This window comes from Medicago truncatula, chromosome 1, assembly GCF_003473485.1.
Source record: "Medicago truncatula cultivar Jemalong A17 chromosome 1, MtrunA17r5.0-ANR, whole genome shotgun sequence".
NCBI classification, from domain to species: Eukaryota; Viridiplantae; Streptophyta; class Magnoliopsida; order Fabales; family Fabaceae; genus Medicago; species Medicago truncatula.
The window spans coordinates 49,555,035-49,569,419 of NC_053042.1; the positions used below are offsets into that span (position 1 = coordinate 49,555,035).

General features: G+C 31.6%; 1 protein-coding gene across 1 annotated transcript; it reads right to left on the reverse strand.

The window, feature by feature from the left end:
• Positions 1-5: 5 nt before the first annotated feature.
• On the reverse strand, positions 6-1,548 carry LOC112418662 (protein FAR1-RELATED SEQUENCE 5-like). Its single transcript, XM_024775122.1, has 2 exons — positions 1,489-1,548; positions 6-1,037 (listed from the first exon to the last, which is right to left on the reverse strand). Exons 1-2 carry the CDS (start codon positions 1,546-1,548, stop codon positions 6-8), a joined length of 1,092 nt encoding a protein of 363 aa, XP_024630890.1.
• Between the last annotated feature and the right edge of the window lie 12,837 nt (positions 1,549-14,385).

Here is a 14,385-nt window from a genome sequence, read left to right on the forward strand (position 1 = left end):
CAGATTCAGCTCTGTTTGTTGTAGTATTCCACAACATTGATCAAAGCATTGTCCTGGTTAGTGACAACTACTTTGGGATAGAGATCTTTGGAGTGCAACATCTCACGACACCACTCAAGCGCCCAATAAACATTGTCTTGTCTCTCAAACATCATATAGGCAAAAGCAATAGATAATGTTTTCATGGTAGAGGTGTTACCGACAAACTCAAGCAATGGAAGACGATACTTGTTTGTCTTGTATGTTGAATCCAAGACAAGCACCGTGGAGAACGTGTTAAACAACTTGATAGAATCTGGATGTGCCCAAAAAACATCACTGACAACCTTAGAATCAGGATACTTCCTACAATGATAAACGTAACCATTATCAACCAAAGACTTCAAGAGATGTTGCATGTCATTCCTCGTACCCCTAATGGACCGCCTATACCTATAAGAAGCATTATAAACGTGTTTGATAGTAGTTGAAATGGTACGGTTCCTCTTATTTAAGTTGGTAAGCATTTGCCTCGGAGGAACGTTTGAATCCACCATCTCTTCAAGGTGAACACGTTCATTTGGGTTTAGACGACCGACAGTTTTATGAACTTTCAACACATCTGTCATGTCATGGTTGTGTTTACCATCACCAACTTTGAGGCTCCATTCACCAGGAGTCAACAAGCAACCTCTCAGCCGAAACGAACACTCGCATTTAACCGAACCAGCTATCTCGCGCCGAATCTTTCTCTTGTACTCGATGTATGAACCTCCCCTTTCACATATCAAAGTAACAAATGCGCTTCTTCCATTGCCACCGTTATCAGATTTACCAATAACAGTGGAAAAACCAAGCTTCCTAGCTTTCTCTCCAACCCACTCCAACAAATCATTCTGTGTTGGAAACTTGTGTTTAGTGGTAAAATGTTCTCGCTGGTCGATACAAACAACAACAACTGGAGGTGGTAAAACATGAGGAATATGAGGAGGAGCATCCTCGGCTTTCGAACCACCTAGGTGGATCAACATTTGGGGCATTAACCGGAACAACCATATCTGAAAACAGTGCAGGCATAGTCAGAAAATGAACACAGTTTCTGTACTGGTGCAGTCCGAATTTCGAACTCCAGAACGCATGAATCCAGTCCGGATTGCATAGTCCGGAAAGGTACAGTACAGATCATATGACATGATCAAAAGGAAATCACCTAAAAAATGAATGGGGAAAGGTTTATATATACATTACCTTTGCATTCAGTCAAAAATGATGATGCTAACCCCCCTTGATGGTCAGATTGTTGCTCCAAACCATGTTTTCGCCCTAAATGGTGTGTTTTTGGAGGTGTTTGTGATAAAGGTGGTCTGCTTCAGCTAGGTTCTGGAGAACTATATATAACCTAGCTGTTCGGATTTTGTTTTCCGGAAGAAAAAAAAAACGACTACTTTTTTCGCTTAGTTTAAATACAGGATGTGCGAAATTTCTATTCTGGAAAGTAACCATTTTTACCGGATTATGTTTTCCGGATAGCCTTTTACCCTCACCAAGCCCAAGTATGACAGGCCGCATGAATCAAGATGATTTGCTAACCATTTCGGATTATAGGATCCGATTTTTGTCCGGATTATACAATCCGGACAAAGGGTATTTTGGTCAAAATCACATGGCGCGCGAGAAGGCTGTAGGGTGGGAAAAGAAACACTCTAATGTGGATAAGGTCATTGTTTTGCTCCTTCAATAACTTAATGTGGCCGAAGCTGAGAGGTTTGCAACAATTTTCTATAGCATTTGAAAAAGTAGAAATATAGGTGGTGAAAACAAGTAATAAAATATTGGATAGAGCAACACACTTACTTGAGGATTGGAAATTGGCTAACACGAAGAAGGAAAAATGTAATGATGTAATGTCCAATGGAAAGAACTCGAATGTTATCCATCGAGTGCAACAATGTCGAAATTACCACATGGTGCAAAGTTGGCTGTGTCCGCCAACTGAGAGGTATAAGTATAACACTGATGCTTCTCTTTCTTCACCCTACAATAGAGAAGGACACATTATGTGTATCCATGATGATGAAGAAGGTTTATGTTTGCAAAAAAAGTGTGGCTTGCCTTGTTGTGTTCTGTAGATATTAGGGAAGTCCTGGAATTGTACCATATTATTATTTGGATACATGAGTTATAGTTGGCCGATGTAGATTTTGAGTTTGATTCAAAGAAAGTTGTGGATTACTTCTACAAAGGAAGCAATGGCTTCACAAAATTTGGGACCGTTATGGTTGGTTGCAATTTATTTTTAGAAAACTCCCATGTTGAGTTTAGTCGGAGTAAAACAAATGAGGTCGTTCATGTTTTAACAAAGGTAGTCACATCTTTATATATCTCTCTCATATTTTTACTGATGTACCACCATGTATTAACGATTTGATATCTAATGAAATGTTATGAGATCAAAGTTTCAATGATTTATTTTTACATTAAGTCAATGGTTAATGAATCATTTGACTTGTTTGGGGTGGATAAAGAAGTATAGGAGTTGTATGGAGTTTTATTTTGATATACTTGTGTTAGTACTTTTACTACGAAGCACAAACACTACTCAAATTAGGCGTGTTCAACACCAGCACAACACTAATAAATATAATTACATCGAATCATGTAATTTTTTCAAATTGGCGTATCACTATTGTATCATGAGTTCATGTTTTTATTTGTGCTTCACAATACTTTCATTACTATTTGAGGTGGAGTTTTCAGTAGGGACCTTGGGGCTGTTGATGTCACTGGCGTGCCTTCTGCTTGTTGTATCCCTGCTGTAGATTTTCATCGTTAGCTTGTGAGTTTGAAGCATTCCGTAGATGCATGCTAGAATATGTTTTAGCAATCTTTGGAATGCTTCGGTGGACATTTCTTGAGGTTACACGTTGATAGCATTGGTTGTTTGCCTCCCGCGTGTGTAAGCTTATTTGGTCTCCTTTTTGGGGCCGTAGTGTGATTTGTAGATCGATACCCCGTTAACAGTCTTTTCAGGCTCTTGATCTTATAATTTGATATATTGATTGCCTATTTGTGCTTAATCTAGGTTTACTAATATATTAAATATTAACACATGTTTGCCTTTTTAACTATTATGCTTACCAAAAAAATTAAATTATGGACAAAAAAACTAGTTTTTTAAAATAGAGGATCAAAACTTTAATTTGTTGAAAATAGAGAGACAAAAGTGTAATTGAGCCTCGTTTGTTTTTGTGGTTCATGTAACTTTTTTTGTTACTATAAATGATATAGTCTATAGGTATGCAGTTTTCACCATAATTTAACGATGATTAAATCTTTATCAAAGAAAATTTCGGGGGCGCATAGTGGATCTCCTCCCAACCGAAATGTCTCCCTAACCCTTTTTTTTTTTTTTTAAGAAACCAAAATGATATTCATACCACCAAATATCCTAACCTCCACAAGAAGTGTAAGGCGAGGATTCAAAGGAAACATTAGTAAAAAAGAATAGTTCAATCACCAACAAAAGAGAAAACAACAAAACAGTGGTTACGAGACAAAATAGAATCACAAGTTAGGTAACAAAACTCAAACATTGAAGGCGGATAATCCATCGAAAATGAAAATAAAAAACTAAATTCACGATTTTAGCTTTCGACCATAAAAAAGATGGAGTTTTACTTTGTTGATTAACTAAAGAAATGACACCTACATTTGCTGCAAAATACGATGATTTCTTTTCTTCTAAATGACCCAAACAGAAGCGATTTTCATCCGACATCACCCTTTTAATTGGTGCCTAACAATACACTTCCTTGTTACTAAACTTTTTGCAATCTTTTCACTGATCCGATGAATCAATATTATCATCTAAAAGCTGCAGTTCAAAATCATTTATGATGTCCACATGACTCACAATTGTTTTTTCTTTTACGGGAAAATTTATCACAAACATTGCATATTGCTGAATCTGTATTTTCCCGTCTCTTATACACTTAAACACGAATGTAATCAGCACACTCTTTCTACCGCCGTCCAGGATCTAAATATAAATACTACGGCTACTGTTTTTTGCACCTAAATTCCGTGCCAAATAGCTTATGCTATTTATTGATAAATTCATACTATGATTTGGTCAAATTGTCCCACTCAATCAACTTGCCAATCTCTCAACCCTTATTGCAACTCCAAGTCATCTCCCACGCATTTTGGTCCATAAATTGTCACAATTAAAGCATGTTGCCTTCGATCCATACCTTGTTTTTGGACAAGTTAGTTATTCGTTAGGGAGGATTTGGTCATACTTTTACCTACTTGGTCTGATTAACACTTCTCTTACAACCATACAACTTTTTGAAAAGTCAAATTGACTTTGCTGTTTAATACAAAAGAGAAAATGAAATGGACCAAAATTAGTATAAGTAGTATTTCTTAGGAATAAAAACAAATGATCGTGTATCCCCCACCCTTTGAAGATTTCAATACTTTAATTAAAGATAAATAAGAAGTTAAAGCAAACACAAGTGAATATTATAAGTTATATTTGTACTGTTATGAATTTATCTTAAAAAGGGTGAGATCTCCTTTCTTAATTAACTAGACCATCGACCCGTGCATGGATAATATTTGATGGTAATAGGTAACAAAATATTTTAGATAAATGTTATGATTATCATATAGTATTTCATAATATTAAGAATCATAGACGTTGGTATTGTACCATAACATAATTTTCCTTAACATCGTCCTTGATACCGTAACATAACATAATAGGTTAAGTATAGTAAAACGGGTTAACATTTATAAGTAAGAGATTATGTTAAGTATAGCGAGATGAGTTAACGGTTATTCCTTTCCAAAAAAACAACATATAATTAGGAACATAATTTTATTTTACTTTAGATAAACATTAAATGCAAAAGTGTGGAGGGAAAAATTAGGTTAAAATTAGAGATGACATTTTGCATAAATTAAATCTAAGGTTAATATAGTAAAGTCTCGCGGAAAAAATAGGTTAAATCTAGGGTTAATATTGCGTCACGAGTTAACATTTAAAAATAAGATATGACATTTTGCATAAATTAAATCTAGAGTTAATACAGTAAAATCACGCGAAAAAATTAGGTTAAATTTAGGGTTAATATTGCATCACGGATTAACATTAAAAAATAAGATATTACTTTAATAAACTTTATAAAATAATAAAAAACTATTATTTTTTTACAAAATGAAAATTGAGCATTTGTTTTTTTTTTCTTTTTCTGAGCATTTGTTCATTTCAAGTTGATTTGATTATATAGGATGGAGAAAGAATTGTGCTTGAACCAAATGACACATCAATTTATTTTTGGTCCTTGAACCCGTCGATACAGTTCGATTTTGACAACGATGATTTTAATATTCAAACAATTGTAAAAATTAATTAGTTTGTTGGATTCCATGTCTCTCTTATAGTAATATTAATTTTTATCATTATTATAAACATTTGCCTTAATTTTTTTTTAAGAGTATATGACATCTTCACATTCTTCATCTCATTTAATGTTTTCTTATCATCCAATCAAATTGAATTATGACTTATTCATTTTTTTATTAGCCAATTAAGATGAACCATGACTCATTTAGTTTTCATCAACCAATCAAAATGGATCATGCCTTGATTTTTTTTCCCTGTATATAGACAATTTGTTTTTCATTATTTTCATGTGTCTCTTCCCCCATATATATATATATTTTTTTTGTAATAACAAGTATTTTATGTGTTTTAAAAGCATAAAAGTTTAATCATTTGGTTGTAGATTATACAGTTGATTTTCTTTTTTATTTGTATCTAATTGTTAATTGTTGATGTACTTTCTCAGGGTCCCATTGGAGAGCATGTGTCTACATTCTACGACTTCAAGACGTTCAACATCAACAATATAATTTTTAGTCAAGACAATGTCTTGTATTTGATATAGAATCAAGATGTTAGAGTTTAGACGCCTTAGGTTGATTGAATATTTTTAATGAATTGATATGTCGAAAAACTAATCTCAATAAATTGATTTAGTCTTTATCTATATTTATTTTAGGCTTAAATATGCAATCCGTCCCTGTAATTTGGACGCATTTTGATTTTTGTCCTTGTAAAAAAAATAAATTAAAACATCCCTGCAATTTTTTTTTTGTTTTAAAAAGGTCCCTAGCCCCATTTTTTTGCTGACATGGGATGGCTTTGGCCACGTGGCAGTTGCTGACTGTGCAACTTTTGCCATGTGGCCCTGACGTGGCAGTCCACGTCATTAAAAATTTATTTATTTTTTAAATTAAAAAATCATAAAAAAATTCCAATTTTTTTTTTTGAAATATGAAGTAAAAAAATTGGAAATTAGTGTTTTTAAAATCTAGAAATAAATTTAAGAAAAATAAAATTAAAAATTATATAATCTCAAAATTTATAAAAAAAAATGAATTTTCGAAAATTTAATTTTCAGATTTTTCAAATTTAAAAAAAAATTAATTTTCAGAATTTTGAAAAAAAATATTTTTTTAATTAAAAATCGAAAATTTCATTTTCAGATTTTATTTTATTTTTTTATGATTTTTAATTTTATTTTCAGATTTTTTTAATTTTAAAAAAATGAATTTTCAGAATTTTGAAGAAAAAAAATTAATTAAAAATCGAAAAATTTAATTTTCAGTTTTTTTTCCTATTTTTTTATTTTTATATTTATTTTCTGATTTTTTTAATTTAAAAAATGAATTTTTAGAATTTTGAAAAAAAATAAACAAAAATTAATTATGTGGCACACCACGTGGCAAAAGTTGCACAGTCAGAAACTGCCACGTGGCCAAAACCATGCCACTTCAACTAAATAGTGGGGCCAGGGACCTTTTTAAAACAAAAAAAATTTACATGGATGTTTTTAATTTATTATTTTTTACAAGGACGAAAATCAAAACGCGTCCAAATTATAGAGACGAATTGCATATTTAAGCCTTTATTTTATGAACTTTTGTCTTGCACAAATGATATATTACACATGAACTCTTATTTGATGAATCCTAATTGATGCTTTTAAACACATCTCCGGACATGTTAAACATCATCCTAAATGTTGCATATAATTGGTTCACATCATCTAATTTGGACAAACCTTTTCTTATAAGAAGACATCTTAACTTCATCATATTTTACTTTGCTTAACATAGTTTCTTCAATAGAATGTATCAAAAGCTTCAATCAACCATTGAACAATAATCATGGTTTATTTTTTATTTTTTTGACAATATAGGACATAATCCTTTAAGTGTCATTTCATCTCATTTATTTGACAATCAATATATGACTTTTTTTCTCCTTTGATTTGTCAATTAGATAGTTAGTATTAAATAATTTTTTCAGGACTATTAAAAATATTGTTAATTTTGCTATCTACACTGTATTATAAATAACATCCATTTGCAAGCAATTCCACGCACAATTTCAATAAAAAATTGTATTCTTTTCAATCTTTTGTCTCAATATCATGTCTTTTTTTTTGTTTTCTTTTTTTCTTTCTAAGTTTCACGTATTTGGTATTATTAACAAGCCAAAATGAATTATATTAACACGAAAGTTTCATATATTTGTATACTTAATAATTTTATATAGTTCATAAATATTATTTTTTTTCCTTTTATTAGGGATTATAATGATAAAGAAATTTAAGAGTAATTAATATGTCATTTAATTTAAATTAGAATAATTTCATAAAGGTCAAAATGTCTCATTTAATTATTTAGAATGAAAATACCTCATTTGATGGATGAGAAGGAAAAAGAAAACAAATTAAGTAACAACGTTAATTATAACCCTTAATTAAAGGAAACAACTAAACCAAAAAAAGATAGAAACAAACAAATATTAAAGTATATTATATCAAATAAATGAAAGATATTTAAAATTCAAAAAGTTCAATGTTTCTATCCGTATTAAAAAACTGAATTATTTGAATCTTTTAACCTTTTTTTTATTAATGTTTTACCTTCATTTCTTTTGAGGTACTATTTAATTTACAAACAAATTTTTTTCATTAATTTTGAAATATTATATTTTTATAATTTATAATAATTATAGTTTATGCGTCATTTTAATTGGGTTAATCCTATAAATATTAAATTGTGTTGTTTAATAGGCCATACATGTAACACACTGTATTCCCAACAATGTAAATCATACATAAAATCAGAGTATTTCAACATATACGGAATGTCACATTGCTTTTCATAAAATCATAAATAGAATAAAATTACTATTTATTATTCAACTTCAACAACATATCATTTATTACATCGCAACAGAAATTATTCAACATTTAAACAACTTTGGCACACAGGCCTCAACATAAAATCTCATAAAATTTATTCCAACAACATGTTCATGAAAGTTCATAGAATAATACGTAAGGAATAGAAGGCAACAACAAAATTCTTATCTTGTTACCCATGCGAAGGAAACAATTTCCAAGCAGAAGGGGTGAGATTCACAAACAATAATAATAGATATATAAATCATCAACTGTATCTAACAACATAATTAACAACAGATATTCAACAGTAATATTTCATACTTCATCAAGAACAACAACACCGACAACTCAACCAACAACAACACCGACTACTCAACCAACAACAACGACTATGCAACGACACAACGACTAATGCGACAATGCAACATGCATGTGGTACCATTTCAACGTGTTTTGAATGAACGAGCATTCACAGGGCATGAGCCCTCAACAATTTTGAATGAACTAGCATTCACAGGGCATGAGCCCTCAACTTAAAATCAACGTGTTGAATGACAAGGCATTCACAGGGCATAAGCCCTCAACGGTTTTGTCAAATAATATCAAATGAAGACATAGTCAAATAAATTTGTGTCCATAATTACGTGACATAGTCAAATAATATCAAATGAAGACACCATATGTTTAAAAAGGTTAGTTAGTGATGGTTTCATTGAGGGAGGTTTATGTTCCTTTCTCACATGAGAAGAGAGAAAGGAAATTAGAAGTAAGAAAAAAGATACGAAAAAAGGATTTGAACATGAGAGAAGATAATGGGAAAAAAACTAATCATTGTGTGTTTTGTTTGTGAAGGTATAGTAAACAATGTGAGTTGTATGATAAACCTATGAGTTTACTCAAGGAGTTGTAGATTCTTTGGACAACTATTTTACCAAAAAATTAATATTTTTAAATATCTAATAAGCATATATTTATCAACCCAACATAACACATTGGCAAATTTTCATTATCATTTGCCACAAACGGCCAAAAGTAAATAAATTTGAAATAATTGAGGTTGAATGAAAAATTCACAAGAAAGAGAATGACATTAAAAAATAAAATTTTAAGATTGAAAAGTTAAAGACTTAATTGCAGATTTAGTTCCATATTTTCAGCAACTCATGAATTGGTCCGTTCATTTTAAAATCACTCAGCTTCACTGCTAGGAAATGCAAAATTAGGAGGAAAACTTGTGACGGAAAAAAATGAAATCCCTCATAAATTCCTTGGTTGCAAAATTTAGTAACAGAATTAGAGAGGGATTTGATGTTATCCCTCACTAGTTTTTGTTTTTTTATTAGTGTTTTGGTCTCTTTCTGCTATTTTTAGATTAGAAAACAATGATGTGAAATATTTTAGATGACCTTGAATTTAGTCTGATGATGTAGAATGATCAATACCCATGTAATTACATGAAAACTCCTTTAAAGTTTTAATTTAAATATGACATATCACAATTTTTAAGTTCAAAAATCTGAAAGAGGCACCAAGACCGTGTAATTTTGAAATGGAAGGACAATTTTCGTGAGTGAGTGAAAATAGAAGAAGTAAAACTGTAATTAAGCCAAAATTAAACAAATGACATCCAAAAACTAAAAAAATAGTTCATCATATTGTTGTGAGTTTCGGGGGATCCTACATTGAGTTTGATCATCGCGTTAGATTAAAAGAAACCAAACAAGTGATTAGACACCACATCTTCACCCTAAAGCTTAAAGTAGTAGGTATATGAGTCATATAACTTATATGTTGTTCAACATCTACTTCAATTTGATATTAAAATTAAATAAATGACATCCAAAAACTAACAAAACAGTTCATCATAATGTTCAGAGTTCAGTAACAAAAAAAAAAGTCCAGAGTTCTGATAGAGACAACAATGAGTTGGATCATCACATTATGTTAAGGTTAATCATACAATTGACAACACATCATCATCCAAAATCTTAGTGTATTAGGTATATCGATCATCTCACTTATATATTTCTTAACATTTACTTTTGCATCCAGGGACGGATCTAGACATTGGATACATGTGAGACTAAAATAGTCCACCAATGTATTAAAATTTTAAATTGTCTCTGATTGTACACTTCATTAGTCAAAATAATCCCTAACATTAAAATACTTCATTGATATTGTCATATTGACCCTTCAATATACTTACTTATTGTCACTTTAGGGACTATTATGACTAACAAAGTACAAAATCATGAATTATTTATTACATATTCAGGGACCAAAATAACTATTACCATTTTTATAATATATATAAAAAAAATAGGGAAGGGCATGTGGGGATTTAGCCCCACATAGCTCTAACATAGATCCGCCCCTGTTTGCATCTAATGTGGAACTTTAAGTCAAAATGGACACATTAACATATCTTCCTTAAGTGTAAGACTTTTTGTGTCTGTGATATGGTGACATAGTAAAGTAAGATCATCCGTAGCCACAATATTGTAGAAAAGGTGGGTTGATCGTGGTTTCATGAATGAAGATTTATTATGTTCCCATGTTTCATTAAGTGAGAGAAAGAAAAGTAGAAAAAAATATAAAAAATAAATTTGAACATGAGACAAATGATATGAGAAAGAAGTACGTATTTTGTCCATGATAATATTTACCAAAAATTTCGTACAAAGTGAAATTTTTACTAACACTTGACACAATATATGTGTTCCACCACCAAGAACTTCTTCCTCGCAATGTTAAACATAAATAACATACTATCGTTAGACTTTCTGGAGGAGCCAACACGATCGATCGACACATTTGAGAAGGAACAACCACACAAGTGAGAATGATACTGCATCTTCATCCAAAAATTTTATGCTTAAGTATTAGTTTTTTTTCCCGCTTATTAGTTAATAAACCTCCGTTGTTTTATCCCATGTTTGAATTTAACTGACACTAAATACATCATAATATTGTCTCCCTCAACTATGACGAAATTGTAATCCGTACTTAGCACGGATTCCATATTAGTATATTACAATTGAATGGTGCTATATGTTTTTTTCTTACCAACGTAAGGTTCATTTGAGTGAAAGAAAATTAATCACCTTAAATAAATGATTGGAGTTTAAATCATTTAGTAATATCAATATAATATATATTACAAGTGAATGGTGCTATATGTTTTTTTTCTTACCAACGTAAGGTTCGTTTGAGTGAAAGAAACTTAATCACCTTAAATAAATGATTGGAGTGTTTTTTTTTTGGTTACAAGGCCAAGAAAAAAGGAAAAAAATGCGACAATAAGAAAAAAAGAAAGCCTAAGCTTTAGGGAAGAAAATTTTCATGGCGTCGTTCCTGATCAAAGGAGAAGGTCGCTTGGAGGAGAAACATGAGTAGAAAATTCCTCATTCGAGGTGGTTCCGAGCTTAGTTAAGAAGTCAGTACATTGATTTCCTTCTCTGAGACAATGATGAATAGAGAAGTTTCTCGAGGAAAGAATATCTTTAATGTCTTGGATTAAGACAACATAGACATGATAATTGGAAACATGATCAGTGACAAGCTTTGTTGAAAGCAGCGAATCAGAGTAGCAGACTAAAACCTCTATTTTTGATTCTATAGCCAGGAGGAGACCACGATGGATTGCAGTGAGCTCGGCAAACAAAATGTCAGTAGTTGCTGCGATGTAGCCCTAGAAACCCGAGAGATAGAGGCCAGTAGAATTCCGGATGATGCCACCATATCCAGCTTGAGTTGGAGTTCCCAAGCATGTTCCATCCACATTTAGGACAAAACAACTGAAGTTTCCGCTGTTCCAACAACCATACAGTTTGGATGAGGAGCAGTCGCGGTATGAAAGGTGCTCTCAATCATTTCAGCCGAGCTTTGAATGTGGAAATGAATCCGAGTGAGGGACTAGGTTTCATGACTAAGACACATCTGGTTACGGTGTCTCCACGTCCACCAGAGACCAGCAAGGAAGATGGTTGAAAGCGCACCTGTTGCATTGATTTTAACCCTGCCACGCACATTTTCTTTGGAAAAGAAAACCTGATCCGTGAAGCCAAGCTTGAGCCAGATGTTTTTGCAGTATGTACAGTCTCAGAGGCAATGCAACAACGTTTCCTCAATAGATATTTTCAATAGATATTTTCAATAAAAGAGAATAGCTCTATTATTATTTTGTACAAATAATGATAAATACTTTTATAGATCAAATTACTATTATATCAGATAAACACAAAAAATAAAAAGTATAATAAACAATATTTCTTTTTCATTTTGCGTTTTTGGTCGTTGTTTTTCTCTTAGCAACTATGGTTCAACTTGACTCAATAGAAACTCACACACAAGTGAAGAAGTCGGAATTCAAACTCTACTCACGATGTCCAGTTTAACATCTTTGATATTTTTATTAGTTGAATTAAGACTTGTAGACATAGTTTAAATATACTCTAGTTGAATTAAATAGTGATTTATGTTGTTTGTGATGCTCGATTCAACTAATTAAACAGACCAATTGAAGGTGGAGTTTAACATGGGAAAGGGAGGTTGTTTCCCACCATGGGAAAGTTTTTTTTTGTCTATTAGATCAAACAAGAAACACAATCTTATCATGGTCTATCAACACTTGATTATTTTTTCAATTTGTCTTCCACTACAATTCTCTCTCTCCAGTCTCCAGCATGCGTAAACCAACCACCAACAACATCAAACATAAAATAAAATCCTTATAATGTTTTTTGAACACGAATGGTTTACCTTTCACATGACTCACTGCAAAATCGAAAGCAAAAACACATAAATAAATTATGAAAGGTAGTGGTGGAATTATAATAATAATCAAGAGCAATTGTTGTTCTTTTATTTATTTTTGCATATCGATTACTATTAGTGTTTTTCTTATAATCATTTTTGTTTTCTTTTTTGGAGTTTTTTTCCCTCATTGTTCTTTTGTGGGCTAGGTTTGAAAAAGGGGAAGAAAAAAAAAAAATTAAATCTTGATGGATGGATATTAGAAGCAAGAACAATACCCAAGAAAATTAAATCTTGATAGAAGAATGGAACGGTGGCTTCCGGTTTTTAGGCTGTCTAGCCAACTTATGCTTGTTTTGCTGGGCTGCTATGTTGTTCTTGTTTCTGCCATCCTTCTCGCCTTGAGAGGATTGGCTTCTTTTAATAAATTGACTTCTTTATCTTCGAAGTTATGGAAGTAACAAATGCTAGTAGCATGATCAAACTTAGACAAATTCCAGCACGATAATAAAAAATGGATTTAACAACTTCAGCTATAGAAAAGGGATTTAAGCTTTTATGGTGGAGAGAGAAGAGAAATGTAGTGGAAGATAAAGCAAAAAAATAATCAAGTGTTGATAGACCATGATAAGATTGTGTTTCTTGTTTGATCTAATGGACAAAAAAAACTTTTCCATGGTGGAAAACAATTTCCCTATCCCATGCTAAACCTCACCCCAATTGAAATCGATTTTTGAAAGATTGTGTGGAATATCCCTTTGGTTGGTCGATAATTTTTTACCAGGGATGCTTCGCATTGTTTGTACTGAAAATCTTGTATCATTTTTGAGTCTCCTGTGACCAGTTCAAAAGAGACTCACAAATTGTCTTAACCTGTTAACCATATTCATATGCCTCAACAGTTTTAAAGCGACTTATCAACACTCTTAATATTTTCTTCAAACACAAGAATTAGTGATAATCTTTCTTGACTATGACGCTTCTTGAATTATTTTCATATTATCCTTTTAAAACTAGCCAGATACCGATATTATCTTATTTTTTAGCATTCAAACAAGAAATCATAACACGTACATTCATATGCTTAATAACTAATTAATCCCTAATCCAATATTCTTATCATGTTCCTGTTGAACCACTTTGTCAGCCACCAGACTTTATCATGGGGAGGTTGGATGACCGTGTCCTATAAGGTGGCAACTAAGTAAAAGTACACGTGTCAAAATTAACATTCACTTAACTTGGTTTTTTTTTTTCTTTAAGTACTTGGCTTCTTTAGTTTTTTTACTCTCTCTATCTCTAATTATGTGATGTTTTGGGCATTTAACATGTATTAAGAAATGTAATTAATTCTATGTGTGAAGAAATATTATGATTT